The sequence below is a fragment of the Eumetopias jubatus genome, unplaced genomic scaffold, assembly GCF_037043125.1.
Source record: "Eumetopias jubatus isolate StellerSeaLion01/CBP00866 unplaced genomic scaffold, mEumJub1_p1.0 scaffold_8, whole genome shotgun sequence".
Taxonomy (NCBI): domain Eukaryota; kingdom Metazoa; phylum Chordata; class Mammalia; order Carnivora; family Otariidae; genus Eumetopias; species Eumetopias jubatus.
The window spans coordinates 18,583,872-18,598,494 of NW_028274814.1; the positions used below are offsets into that span (position 1 = coordinate 18,583,872).

Genomic DNA, 14,623 nt, shown 5'->3' on the forward strand with positions numbered 1-14,623 from the left:
CAATTAAAAATGGGAAAAAGAAACAAATATTTCTCCAAAGAAGACATCCAGATGGCCAGCAGACACATGAAAAGATGCTCAACATCACTGACATCAGGAAAACATAAGTGAAAACCACAATGAGATAGCACCTCACACCCGTCAGAATGGCTAAAATCAAAACACAAGGAACAACAAATGTTAGCAAGGATGTGGAGGAAAAGGGAGCCATTGGGCACTGTTGGTAGGAATGCAGACGGGTGCAGCCACTGTGGAAAACAGTATGGAGATTCCTCAAAAAACTAAAAATAGAACCACTATATAATCCTGTAACTCTACTGGATATTTACCCAAAGAATATGAAAACATTAATTCAGAAGGTTATATGCACCCCTATGTTTATTGTAGCATTATTTACAATAGCCACATCATGGAAACAGCCCAAGTGTCCACTGATAGACAGATGGGTAAAGGAGATGTGGTATGTATATACAATGGAATATACATAGAAAACCACATCTGTCATTCAAATTGTTGGGCAAATAGGTCCAGGGAAAGTTTAACACTGAATTGTATGGCTCCAGCTCTCGATCCCTTCAGACTTGGGGGGGTTTATCCAGATCACGGGTGTTGTTGGTCCCTTGGTAAAGTCACACCCCTTTATGTTGTGACTTCGCAAGAGGAAGTGCGTCAGGAGCAGCACCAGCTCTTATGCGACACTCCTGGAGCCCTTGGTGTACAAATTTGATACAGATTTTTAAAAATGTTGTTTCTGGGGCACCTGGATGGCTCAGTTGGTCATGATCTCATGGATTGTGGGATCAAGCCCCGAGTCAGCTCCACATTCAGCAGGGAGTCTCCTTGACATTCTCTCTCTCCCTCTGCCCCTCCCCCCTCACTCTTTCGCTCTTTCTAAAATAAATAAATCTTACCAAAAAATTAAAATTCATTTCATTTTTAATGTCTTGTCAAGGACAAAGAAATGTGCAAAACAAACATTCTGATTCCATTCCCAGCATCCCATTTTACCTTGGAGTTCCAAAAAGCTGGCAGTCATGAATGTAGCCAGAAAGGATAGTTCACATGACTTTTATTTAAAATTAAATAGTTTACTGTTATAGTTACAAGCAAACACTACCAAGGTTCTTGCACCATTTGGCATACTATTTCATCATTCTTATGCAATATTTTGTGACCCCTGGCTCAGGGCTATGTACTAAGTCGAAAAGTGTTCATTAGTACTTAGAGCAGGTCGTAAAAATCTCTCCCTTGGCTCTGAATCCACAATACCACCATCAAATGATCCAAGTCCCTATTTTTGCCTCATCGCCACATAGAGACAATAACATGTTTGCCTTGAAAAGGTCTGAGCTGTCTTACTACACGGTAAGATAAAATGGTGTTTAGAACATACCCAAACAAATTTAGTCATCAAAAAGCATCAGTCTTTCTTTTGGGCACAATTCATTTAGTAGGTATGACTTGGGAGTTAAATTCATGAAAAGCATCCTTACCCGAGAGGTGGAGAGTATTTGAACTATTCAAAAAACTGAAAATATATTCTGTAAAATAGTCTGGGGAAGGCAAATTCCTTTGCCCCAGACAAACACCTTGGAGGGACAAAGCGATGATTGTCGCCGCCAACTGAGGAAGTGTATTTTCATCAGCACCGTCACTGCTCACTATTCCAGATTTTTCCTGCAGCATTTTGGTTTCCATACACTGAAATCAGATACACAGTCAAAAGAAAAGTTTGAACCTCTGAAGCTATTTGGTTTAAAATATCGCTAGGATTTCCCCAAAACACAAGAAATAGTTCTTTACCTTAAAGAGGTCTGAATTGTTTGTAGGAACATGAATACCGTCATTCTCTAGTTTCAGAATTGTTTGGAAAATTCTTGTTTCTTTTATTCGCCCTGACGCTGGACCTTCTAACTCCCATCGTTTTGGTCCTTATCTACCTAACCTTTCTCATTACCCTCTCAGAGATGTGTTTTCTCCAAGAAGATCCTTTGCTCTTACTGCTCACGACCTTCCAGTTGGTGAATTGTTTCTCTCCAGCTTTAAGAAGAGCCTGCAGTGTAATGACTTCCAAATCTATATTCCCGACCTTGACTTCACATTGGCTCTGGTGCCTTGTGTCAGCACAGAAAACTTCTCTTTTCACCCCTGCCTTTAGTCTCAAGTTCAATGTGTGCTAAGTGCAAATCAAAGCTAGCACAGTCTGTGTTCTTTGAACTCCCATCAGACATAGGATCTTTTCCATTTGCACATCAATTTTCTTCAATTAAATTATGAGCATCTGAAAGGCAAGAATCTTGCTTTGCATTCCACTAGTATATCCATTCACTCATTTAAACATTTATCGAGTGCGTATTATGTGCCAGACACTATGCTAAGTCCATTATATTATGCTCTCTCATTCTCCCAGAGCTCTGTGCAGTGGATACCCTTTACACAGATCACCAGACCAGTAACGGAGTCCCAGTGCGCACTCAGATCTGACTCCACAGCGTATGCTTTTCAATACTCTTCCTCTTGTATATAGAAATAAATGGAAACACAGGATGGGGCGTTACTGGACTTTCATATCATCAAAGCGAGTGCCACGGCACAGTGCTTGGGATAGACAGATAAGACTTTAATATTATCTCTGCTATTTGTAACTGAGTGACCTCGGGCAAAATGATTAACTTTGTTAACCTTCATGTTCTTTATCGGTAAAAAAGGACAATGCTGCCCACCACAAAGGTTATTAAGATTAGATGAGCTAATGCATGAAAAATTCTTAATATAGTAGCTGGTACATAGGACAGAGTTAGCTAATCTTAGCATTACTATTGTTGGACCCAGTGTCTAGTTGTGCATCTGACAGACAGTAGGCTGGAGAAGGTGGCAAGAGGCTTATACTCAGTGTTATGAAAACTTTTCCCCTAAAGGCTCCAGAGGAGCCATTAATGTTATAAAAAAAAAAAAAGGATAATACAATAAGGTATGTTATAGAAATATATCACTCTGGTGGCAAAGTAGTGAATAAATTTCCAGGGCTAGAATTTAAAAGCAGGAGTATAGTTAAGAAGTTATTGATTAAAGAGAGCACGTACTGCGTGGAGCACTGGGTGTTATACGCAAACAATGAATCATGGAACACTACATCAAAAACTAATGATGTATGGTTGATTAACATAACATAATAAAAAAAAGAAAAATAAGAAAAATAAGATCTTAAAAAAAAATGAAAAAAAAAAGAAAAAAAAAGAATAAGAAGTTATTGATTAACCCAAGGTATTTCTTGACCTCAGATGGTAGCACTGGAGATGGAAAGAAGTGGATGTATTTGAGGAATATTACAAAGGACTTGGAAGAAAATGTGAAGGAGTCTGAAGAGTTAAAAATGGCTCAGGTTTCTGGATTTATCAACTGTAGGACGGTAATACCATCCACTATTCCTCCATATAAGAGTCAGAGTTAGTGGAGAAGTCTATACCGATCCCTATTTATCACGGTAATAGCCAACAGTGGAAAGAGCAGAGAGCACTGGGAGCAAGAGATTGAGTCAAGGAGCTAAACAATAGTTGGACAAAAGAGAATGAAGGAATGGAGGGATATGTACATTCTGGGCCACCAGGGAGGGTGGCTGGGTTAGCGTACTCGGGTGTAGAGCTGTTTCTGTTGAGCTGGTGAAGGCCTACCCGGAGCAGCTCTTAGTGGCTTCACCTATTGCGGCTGAATCCTGTGCAGACCAAGACCTAGAGATGCTGGTGGTGGTAGGCCTGGTCTACCAGCACCTTCTGTGACCTCACACTCTCTAGTTGGAGAGAGCAGCATCCTCCAGTGAGAGGCCAACTGGCCTCCTGTAAAAGTCTGGATTGACTGACTAAGGATTCCTAAGGGAATTCCAGCCCAAATAAATGGGCTAAAGGATGACAGTGCCATCCTCCAGGAGACAACTGGTCTAAGGCCTAGCAAGGGTTACAACCCAACAAGAGCTCTTAATTCTTCTTGAATGAATAGAAGGAGAAAGTAGGCCTACCCATAATATTGAATTATTTTATTCTGCTCTAGGAATGTTTAATCTCACATACACTTGGAAGCCCAGGTATTTGCAGTATGTGTTGGATAACCAGAAATCTGCGTTGAACATATACACACCATCTGCTTTTGAGTGCTGGGTTCTCATTCTCACTTAATCTGCATCAAAAGGCAGCAACAGATGGGATGACTAAAATCCTAGTGGCTAATATGAACCGATCTTGTATAGATGTTGCGCCGACGAAATTATATGTGGGCCTCTTTCCTTATTTAAGCAGAAACTGAATTCTAGAAAGGAAACCATTTTCTCAATTGGAAGTGGAAACAAAAATATGGCCCTATTTTGAGATTCATGAGATGAGAGTTACCAGAGTGATGCCCACACAGTCCTTCGGAAAGAGTCTTTCCATCTGTGTGCCAATCACAAGAGAAATTAAACATTTTTACGGCAAATGGGAGGAGGTATTTGCTGGTCATTAGGCCACGGCATGATTGCACAGGTACCTCGGGGCTCCCAGGAGCCAGAATTGCAGTTAAAAAATCAAACACACCTATACACATCACTATAGACTGAATGTTTGTGTCCCCCCCCCCCCCCACCATCCAAACTGATACGTTGAAATGCTACCACCTACTGTGCTGGTATTACGAGGTGGGGCCTTTCGGCGGTGATTGGGTCATGAGGGTGAAGCCATCGTGAATGGGATTGGTGCCCTTATAAGAGAGACCCCAGGGCACTCCATTATCCCTCCTACCATGCGGGGAGATAGTCTCTTGTAAACCAGGATGGGGGGGCTCTCACCCACCTCCAAAACTGTGAGAAAGAAATTTCTCTTGTGTAGAAGCCACTCGGTCTATGGTATTTTTGTTACAGCAGCTCAAAGACACATGTCAATGAAAAATTCAAGAGAAAAAAAACTGATTCACGACACTCTTCAAAATGCATGGGCGGCTGCTCGATTCTTTAAGAAAATGTGGCTTAAAAAACTTCTTTTTTTTTTTTTTTTAATGTTCAGAGCACTTCATCCACTCAGACTTCCCACTGCAAAGCTAATAAAGGTAATTGAAAGGCCAGCTTTTGCTGGAACAGTAAGGAAGGCCAGAAGAGACCAGACACCTGGTTCCTCACAGTGGGAGCCCTGAGGGGAGAAAACCACTTCCAGAGACCCCTTGAACCGAAGCAGCACGAATCAAAAGCTGCAGAAGGGATATTGTCTGTGCTGACGGTCATGAATAATACTTTTGCAAGCTGTTTCTCCAGTGAGGTAATTAATGATAAATTCCTCTCTCTCAAACGGCCCCGCCTTCTTTTCCCCTGGCCAGACGGCAAGGCAAATAGGCATGATGCCCTCCCCTACGTGGGTCAGTCCTTGGAGACTGATCAGGAGCCGTGACTCACTCACTTTCGTGTTCAGGAGAAGAGAGTTGCCCCGTCACCTGGCTTTCCTGCCCACCCACCCACCCACCCACCTTCTGGCTGGAACTCATTTTACAATAATTAGTCATCCCATCTCCCCCTTTTATACTCAGAGTTTTAAATGACATCACTTAACATCCCATAGCTAAAACTCACAAATACCTCTCTTGAAAGTCCTTGGCTGTCCTAGGGATAAATAAGTGACAGGGAACAAGGCTCGGAGACTGTATCTTAGCAGCAAAAGCCAGTTGGCTCCTTGGCCCTTCTTACCTGGCTTCTAGAAGTGTCAAAGTACTGCCTGGTGAGTGTCAAGATATCTTCTGTCTCGTTCTGTGAAAGGAAATAGGAGTCTTCGTCCTGCCTGAGGCTGAGGAGGCTGTGTAGGTAAAATTTATACTCTTTATTACTCATGTTGAGCTTGGAAGAACAGATCTCTTCCTGATGAATAATGTAATAGAGGAGGAGAAGAGAAACTCTCTGGACCACTTCCTCTCGGAGCTGCTCCTCAAAATCTCCTCCAGCTATTAGTAACAGGGCATCTGGTTCAAAGCACTGTTCCAAAAACACAAAATAGCACACAAGTAGAAACAAAGCTTAGCAAATAGTCCTAGAACGCTAACGACCATCGATCCTCCCCTGCTTATTATTTTTTGAATACGGGGGGAAAGTGGGCAGCCCCAGTAGTCAGCTTCTAATAAGAGAGTGCAGGTTGGACTTTTGTACATCAATGATACCCTCCTGGGGAGCCCTTATTCCCTGAGGGTAGTCCTTCTATCTCCGGTTGTCCATTTGCTGCCTGGAGTAAAACCAGTTGACTCTTTGGCTTTTTAAAGGAATGCCCCATTGCATTTAGAATGAAATCCGAGCTTTACACCATTTTCTCATTGGTCTGGTTCTTGCCTACGTCCTTCCCCTCCCTTCCCTTTAGCCTCGCCCCACCACTCTTTAACTTTCTGCCCCTGTGATTTTCCATCAGTCCCACCAAGCTCCTTCCCACCACCTTCCAGGTCTTCCGCCCCCTCATTTCTCAGATCTAGCTTAAAGTGACACCCCCTCGGGGATGCCTTCCCGAACACCCTATCCAAAGTAGGAAGTCCCAACCCTTGCCCCATGTTCTCCAGTGTGGCGCTGTTCGATGGAAACAGGACCCCAGCCACAGAGGTGAGCCACACATCACTTTAAATTTTCCAGGAGCCACATTTTGGAAAGTGAAATTAATTTTAATAACTTATCGAATAATGTACCTTATTAAAACATACATGCAACATAGGATCACTTCGACATGTCATCAAAATTTTTTAAAAATTATTTAGGAGCCATTTGACATTCTTTTTGTCAGGCTAAGTCTTCAAAATCTGGTGTGTACTTTGCACCTCCCACTGTGTCTCAATTCAGACGAGCCATGTATCAAGTGCCCAACAGTCACAAGGGGCTAGGGACAGCTCCGGCATAAAGCAGGTTTATTTTCTTCGTGGCACTAGTATTCTAAAATTGCTTGCTCTCCATGTTTGTTTTCTCTCTTCCCTTGAGAAGAAGTGATCCATTAGGACCAAGTTTTGTCTGTGCGCAGTTCTATCCTCCGCATCGAACACAATGCCTAGCGCTTCTGAGGCGTGAAATGGAATGAATGAACACCATCTGCCTCACCTTTACCCTACCTAAGATAATTGCTAAAAATACTTCCACGATGCTTTCTTTGTTTCACACCCACGGCCCTGACGCCTGGCTCAGCTCATCTGGGAAGTTTACGTGGCAGAAGGTGTTTTGGGTAACGTGATGGGACAATGAGAAAAAAAGATACACACAGGGTTGTGGAATAGAAGCTCTCCTGACAAGACAGGAGCTGCCTTGCTTCAAAGACAGTGAGGTGCTCCTAAGAATTCTCCTAGGATCCCAGAAGCAGCGCACTGCACAGCCTCAGCCTCAGAGTGAAGGCATGGAGGGATGCCTGTCCCGAGCCCCCCAGAGGGATTTTTTTCCCACTGTGGGACAAGGTACTAGAATATCTTTTAATCTATTCTCTGAGGTGGAAGCTCCAGGCGTCCTAATTGCATGTGTGCTGTGCGTCCCACTGGCTAACATCTGGGACATACCGTCTGAGTCAGGAAGAAACATGTCATCTGTCTCTAAAGCAAAGCATTCATCACATTCTTCACAAGCCCTACAGATTCCGTTCACTCCCCAACTCAACTGCGCTGGGATAAGAACTCAGCAAACAGGCTTCCCAACGAGACCAACTCAACGTGACTATTAAGCTCCACCACCGAAACCAACCCAGCCCTTTTCTGTTTCTTGATTAGCCCACAAGAAAAGTTCATGGGTTGGTAGCTGTTGGCAGGACTGCTGCCAAGACTCAAGGAGGTGAATCAGTTGAAACAAAAGTGTAATCAAGCCATTCTTTGTAATAACATATAACCTCCTAAAACCAAACTATTGGTAAAAATCAGCTATCCTTTATTGGAAGCCATGTGCCCAGGACAGTGTCAAGCACCTTAGGTAGTCAAGCATTCCTCAGTACATAAATCTAATTGGTGGGACGCCTGGGTGGCTCAGTCGGTTAAGCGTCTGCCTTCAGCTCAGATCATGATCCCAGGGTCTTGCGATCGAGCCCTGCGTTGGGATCCCTGCTCAGTGGGGATTCTGCTTCTCCCTCTGCCTCTGCCTCTCCCCTCAGCTTGTGCTCTCTCTCTCTGTCAAATAAATAGATAAAATCTTTTAGAAAAACAAATCTAATTGGTTCTGGAAAAAATGTCAGATAATGAATTTTTTGATGGTAAGAATATTATTCCATGATTTTAAATGGAAAAACAAAATGTCCTCAGCTTATTTGATAACCCACCAAATACTTCTGTGTACTGTTAAGCACTGAGAATACCAATAACCCAATTATTTAACACATAGTGAATAATGGGTACATTTCTGTGCAGTATGCAGGGATAATGCACAGAATCCAGCATGAGTTATGTCTTCCTTCTATAAGGAAGGTATATCTATAGCATATGTGAAAACCAAGTCAAAGAAAGGGTAAGTAATGTACCTAAGGACACGAAGCTAATAGTGGTTGCCCAATCTTAATTCCTCCTCTGCAAATGATAGGTTTTATTCTCTTATTCCTTTGTTTTGTGCCACGAAGAACATAAGCTGTAGACCCACCTATGTACTTAATGTGCAGCCCCTTCAACCAGTAATTTTCTCTCTCTCCTGTTTGATAGAAAAAGAGGTCAGTTAGGAGACCAAGGGATTGGGGGCGCCTGGGTGGCTCAGTCCGTTGAGTGTCTGCCTTCAGCTCAGGTCGTGATCCCGGGGTGCTGGGATCGAGCCCCATATCAGGCTCCCTGCTCAGTGGGGAGCCTGCTTCTCCCTCTCCCTCTGCTCCTTCCCCTGCTTGTGCTCATTCTCTCTCTCTCTCTCAAATAAATAAAATCTTAAAAAAAAAAAAAAGGAGACCAAGGGATGGGTAAGGCTCGAATATAAATCAATGAGAACATCGTACAATGAGAAGATTGAATGAGTTCCTGCTGACGAACTGTCAAGTGCTGTTCAGGTTGTTTGAGGAGGGCTGGGTAGGTCGGAAAAAAGTGCCAGTAGGACAAGAAATGGGACTTCCACGAGGCCACCAGACCAGGCACATGTGGCCAGGGTTTGGTTGACAGCACACAGCAGAGTACGTGGCCACCCTTCATCCCATCCGAGGTGCCTGAGACACCTCTCCATTTGTGGTTCCTTTTCAATGTACCTCACTAGGATTGGAATAGGAGGGATGTGGCCTGGAGCAGCAGAAAATAAGGTAAGATACGGTTTGTGAAAAGCATAGAACGTGGAAAGTAACTTGATTTCTGACTGAAAATGTTTAAATAGTTGCGGAGCATCTCATTTTGAATGACGAAAGAGATTTCTTTCATCTTGAATGGACAGAAGTTACCTAAACCTTGCTTCAATTTTCTGGAGCTTGCTTGAATAAAGCTCAGTTGGGAATCAAATGACTGTGGGCTGAAAACTTTGTGCCTTTTAAGGATATTTGACTTGCAAGAAGTTACCTTCGTGTGGAAGGCAGTGGCTTGAGGAAAGTCTACTGTCAGGAACATCAGAAGAACTAACAGACATTGACAGGACAGAAAGCACTATGGGGGTGGGTGGGGGACTGGACTTTCTAATTCATCATCACTAGATTTGTTTCAGTGGCTAGAGCTTTTAGCAGTGGCTTGGGTTGTGTTTGGGAGAGGATGTCTAGCACAATTTTGCAAATACTTCCACCCCCTAGGCATCGAGATCCATTCAAGTCGCTAACTCTGGTGAAGTGATTCTTTGTTAAAGAAGAATGGACTCATTCAGGAATAATCCATTGATTTTCCCTTTAATCTTGTCAGGGGGAGGCATAAGATTTGGAGCGGGGGGGGGGGGTGCGGGGGGGGGACACAGATTCTGGATTCCTAGAGTCAAATCAGATCGCCTTCCCCAGCTGCCTCATTCAGTTTCCTTCACCACTAATGCTAGAAGAGCCCCAGTGACAAAAAGCGGTAGGAAATCTTTCTCCTGCATTAATAGGGCAACTGTCACCTTTGTAGACAAACTTTAAAGATCTTAGATCCAAAGATGTTTAAATTCGATTCTGGGTTATGGATAAATCCACTGGCCTTTTTCAAGTTCTTAGATTTTTATAAGGTCTTTTTTTGGGGGGGGTGTCTTATAATTGACTGTAAGAAGGAAATTATATTTCTTCCTTTTCCTGCCAAACCAAGAGTTGGAAGGATGTTGGCTAATGGCAGGCACTGGCTTTTTGTGGGTCTGTAGCAGATTCTGTGGCATTTCTGACAGAGATAAGTCTTCCTGAGATAAGAAAAACCTGTTAGATCAACAAGTTAAGATAAAGTTTGAGCTGTCCCCTGTTTATCTTGTGACAGAAATGACAAGGGGGGGTTGAATTAAATGCAGGACCTTAAAGCAGTGGTTCTCTACCTTGAAGGTGTCTGAGAATCTTCTAGAGATCTTGGATAAAAACCCCCAAGCTCCTGGGACAGTGGGGGGTAGGGAGTCTGGGGGCAGGGCAGGAGGGGGATGCTGAGGAATATCTTGTTTCTCAGCAGCACCGCTCCAGAGTCCCTGGGAAAAGGGGTTGGTCATGTCCATGATGTACAGGAAATGTGAGGGGACAGAGAGAGCTTGAGCTGTCATGCCCCAGCTTGTTCACACATGGCCATGTGGTCCTCACACACAGCTCCCTGAGGAGAGAACCAGCCCTGGAGTCTTATGGATGAGGGAGCTGAGGTTCAACATGTCCTAACAGCTAGAAGCTACCAGAACAAGGATTTGAGCCCAGTGCTGGCTGACCCCAGACACCAGGTTCTTATCCCTTCACCACGTCTGGAACCCATGTAGGGTCATGGTTCCCACCATAACTGAAGTGGAATTTATTCTCTTAGAGTTACTTAATCCCTCATTAAATTCATTAAAACTCCATTTTAACCCTTCTTATAAAAAAAGAAAAAAAGCTCAAGACTATCCATTTTCAAAGGCTAAAGCTTGAATGGATTTATTTTTAAATGCACAGTGCTTTCAGATACTGCAGATTGATTTAAACACACACACACACACACACACACACTCATTCAGTTTTTACCTAAACCTGAAGTAAAATTGGGAACATTTTTTCTCCCCACAAATTTAAAACACCCACTTCCCTCTTTTTTCCCCAGACATTTAGGGATATGAACTTACTCCCTTGCCCTCTTTTCACTATAGAATTTCCTTTTTTTTAAAGAGTTTATTTACCACAGAATTTCTAATACAAATCCTGCCTCTAAATGGACAAAGTCCCTAAAAAGACATTAAGAGATTCAACAACCAGCAGAAGAGCTATGGTTTGTGCCAGAATGCAGTTGTTTGTCAAACCAATAGGACACTGTTTCTCCCCGGCTTTTTTACGAATGACAAGGAGAGATTTCATGGGATCCTCGCTTATGGGGGACTCAGGTGAAGTGAAGTCCTCTGAGCAGGTGAAGTGGAAATTTGCCCCCCCCTTCTTTTTAACCTCAGTCTTTTCCACTGAGAAATAGCAGCAACAAGAGGGCTATTAAAGACAAGTGTTTCACTTCCTAAGAAAGGAAATAGCTCAAACAGAAGCTAAATTGGCCAAACACTTGATAATGTCACGGAAAACAAAAAGTGCAAAACAACCTCGCCCCCCCCAAAAAAAAAACAGAATAATTTTGCATGTTTACATTTGCCCTAGCTAGACTAATATTCAACCGGCCTTAATAAGGCACTTGATGTCATTAGAGGAGAACATTTCCCTGAAGCAAATTCTCAGAGGACATTAATAAGATATGACTCCGAGTTAGTTCCGTGGGGAAGTCTTATGTTGCTATATATATAAATTGATGTCATTACAGATGAGTTGCCTATTATAACACATGTTTTCTCTGGGAGCCTTTGGGAATTTCACTAATTATCGAATTATGTACTGTTTGCACAGAGCAGAGAAAAAAATTCTATTAGTAAGATCCTTCTGTCATGAAAAACAAAATCAAAAACAAAAACACTCACAAAAAAAACACAAAAAACAAAACACTTGGCCAGGAAATGTTTCCTCTAGAACTAAGCATGATTGAGAAAGTCTGCCAATTTTTCTTTTCTTTTCTTTTTCTGGAGGCAGTTATTTGCTTGCTTATTTATTTATTTATTTATTTATGTCTTTATTTATTTATTTGTAGGTTCATTCTGAAAAAAAATCTCGTCAATCAGGAAAGGGATGGTGAATAGTGTTTTTGCTTGTTCTTGTTTGCTTTCCTCTGACAATATGGGCTCGCCCCCCTCCCCCATGGAGACTTTCTGATTTTAGTTAGTTGCTGACTTTATGTTAATGTGGATTTTACACGAAAGCGGTCTGCGGAGGAATTTTATAAAAATTCCATCCCAAGCAAATTAAATCTCTTCTATGGAGGAAGGAAGAAGGCGGAACGCGGTATTCGGTGAAAGCTGCCCATGCAATGCTGAGGTGTGGACAGGGTTTGAGAGCCATGGGGGCAGACCAAGGCAAAGCTGGGAGTCGGGCCCACCAGCCACAGGCCTCATTTTAGCTCCGCCAGACCAGATGTGTCATTCTTTTTCAAAGATTTATTTATTTATTTGAGAGGGAGAGAGCACGAGCAGGAAGGACAGAGGGAGAGGGAGAGAGAACCTCCAGCAGACTCGCACTCAGCACAGAGCCTGACGCGGGGCTCGATCCAATGACCCCGAGATCGCAACCTGAGCTGAAACCAAGAAACAGAGGCTTAACGGAAGGTGCCATGCAGGCGCCCCTCAGATGTGTCATTTTTAAGAGGATGATTATCCAGTTCATGAACGACCCACTATGCAACACACTAGAACACACCAGGATAAAGTACTTAAGAAAAATTCAATGCTAGACAAATATCCTATCACTATCCCTCTGCTCCCGAAAAAAATAATAGCATCTAACCAGTGATGCACAAGTGCTCCACAACCACACACACACATGAAAAGAGAACTAAAAGTTCACACTTGCAACTAAATACCTCCCAACATGCTGGAGGGTTGCAGAAAGACTTCCCTAAACATTGCCATTTTAGCCAATGAAAATTCTCCCTGTTTTGAATTGCTCGCGGGAGGACCCTGAGTGACTGGCAGCACCCTAGCAGTGGGCGTATTACACCGCCCCGCCCCGCTCACGCGGAAACTGCATTTCGAGTTTGCTTTACTGAAGTAAAGGGCTAGAGAAGCCATCACTCTTTTTTGAACCCGCCCTGGTACCTGATCCCATATCCTATTGCACTAACCAGACTGCAGTCTCCTTGCATTCTGTTTGTCCTCCGTGGGCAGCCAGTTTTCTCCAGCAATGTTTTGATGAGGCTCCGCGAATGGTTCAGGGGTGGGGGGTTACCAGCAGACAGAGCTCCTAGTACTTCCATCAGGTGGCCGGGGCTCCAGGTGCCGCCGCTAGCCTGGGTGGAGGGTCTTTCCGTCTCAGTAGCGGGAACAAGGCCGAGGACAAGGAACAATGGCACCCCCAATACTGGTAGCTTTGTCCAGAAGCTCATTTCCACCCTTCCTTTACCTCCAGTCGGTGTGTGATGGAGTTGGGTGGCTTGCTGTCGGTGTCAACTTGTAATCGGAGGACTTTTAAAGGGGAAAAGGAAAGGCTTTAATTATTGCGCCAGCACAGTCTTTGAAAGGATTCATTAATGGGGTGGCTAAGCTGATTTGCAATGGCAAGCGGGTTCTGAACAGCGGGGCGTCTTTAGGTCATTTATAACTACAAACAGCGGGCAACGCTCAGCGCTGTGGACACTGCAAACTGCAGAACAGCCAAGAAGTTTGTGGGATTGCGCTCAGGGCTGTGGACTTTGCAAACTGTAGAACAGCCAAGAAGTTTGTGGGGTTGCCTCTCTCTAAACTCACCAGAGGAGCAGAATTAGGAAGAAGAAGTTTCTCTGTTCACCCTGCAAGGTGGTACCAGTCTAGGACCCAGGCAGGAAATACTCTCTCTTTATCCCATCCTAAAGTAGAACTCCCAGGGCTGGGTGGTCCTCATCGCTCAAGTAAGTAGATGAAAATAAACAGAAAATACATTTCAATAAATTACCCATATCACATGGAATGAGACGGTTTTGGTTAAGGAAGGGCACTAGAAGAAAACAATCATGCCCAGACAACACTGGTCATTTTTTAGTTTTTTGTTTATTACCAGGACGAACTATCAGAAAAGCCCGAGGGTTTCAAGATCACAAGAGCCGAGATAAATCCACATACTCAATGGTCACTGAAGGCATGAAGGACAACTTGAGAGCCAATCAACTTTCTGCAAAAAAATTAATCTCTTCAACTGATTGCTCAAGGAATGCAAAATGTTAACAGCATCTCATGTCACATCTTGGCCCAGAGATGAGCTAATGATGACTGTGGGGGTAGTAACAGAGATATTGGGATTACTTTTACAGTTAAGAAAAGAGAGAGAGTCTAAGATTCTTATGTTAGCATTTGGAAAATGACAGAAGATGAGACAAACATTTCTAAACGTGGTGCTTACCGTTAGAAGAAAGAGAAATGATTATTTATCTGGAGCTCCGTGGCCTTTTAAATCTCAGAGAGTATTTTGTGGTTACAAAGTCCTCTGTTTTTAAAATTCCTTGACTGTGCCCTGGAAGCTGGAGAGGATTATTTCAACCCAGAGAAGTT

General features: G+C 43.3%; 1 protein-coding gene across 3 annotated transcripts in view; it reads right to left on the reverse strand.

Annotated features, from left to right (window-relative positions):
• Positions 1–13,554, reverse strand: part of SLC39A12 (solute carrier family 39 member 12) — a 67,419-nt gene extending 53,865 nt beyond the window's left edge. For 2 of the 3 annotated variants that reach the window (XM_028114202.1, XM_028114201.1), the window contains exons 1-3: positions 13,225–13,485; positions 5,699–5,980; positions 1,494–1,701 (exon numbers count right to left, since the gene is read on the reverse strand). In XM_028114202.1, the coding sequence (XP_027970003.1) occupies positions 1,494–1,701; positions 5,699–5,980; positions 13,225–13,485 (751 nt within the window). Of the gene's footprint in view, positions 1–1,493; positions 1,702–5,698; positions 5,981–13,224 lie in introns of all 3 variants that reach the window. The other variant, XM_028114200.2, reaches the window with a different exon arrangement.
• Positions 13,555–14,623: the final 1,069 nt, after the last annotated feature.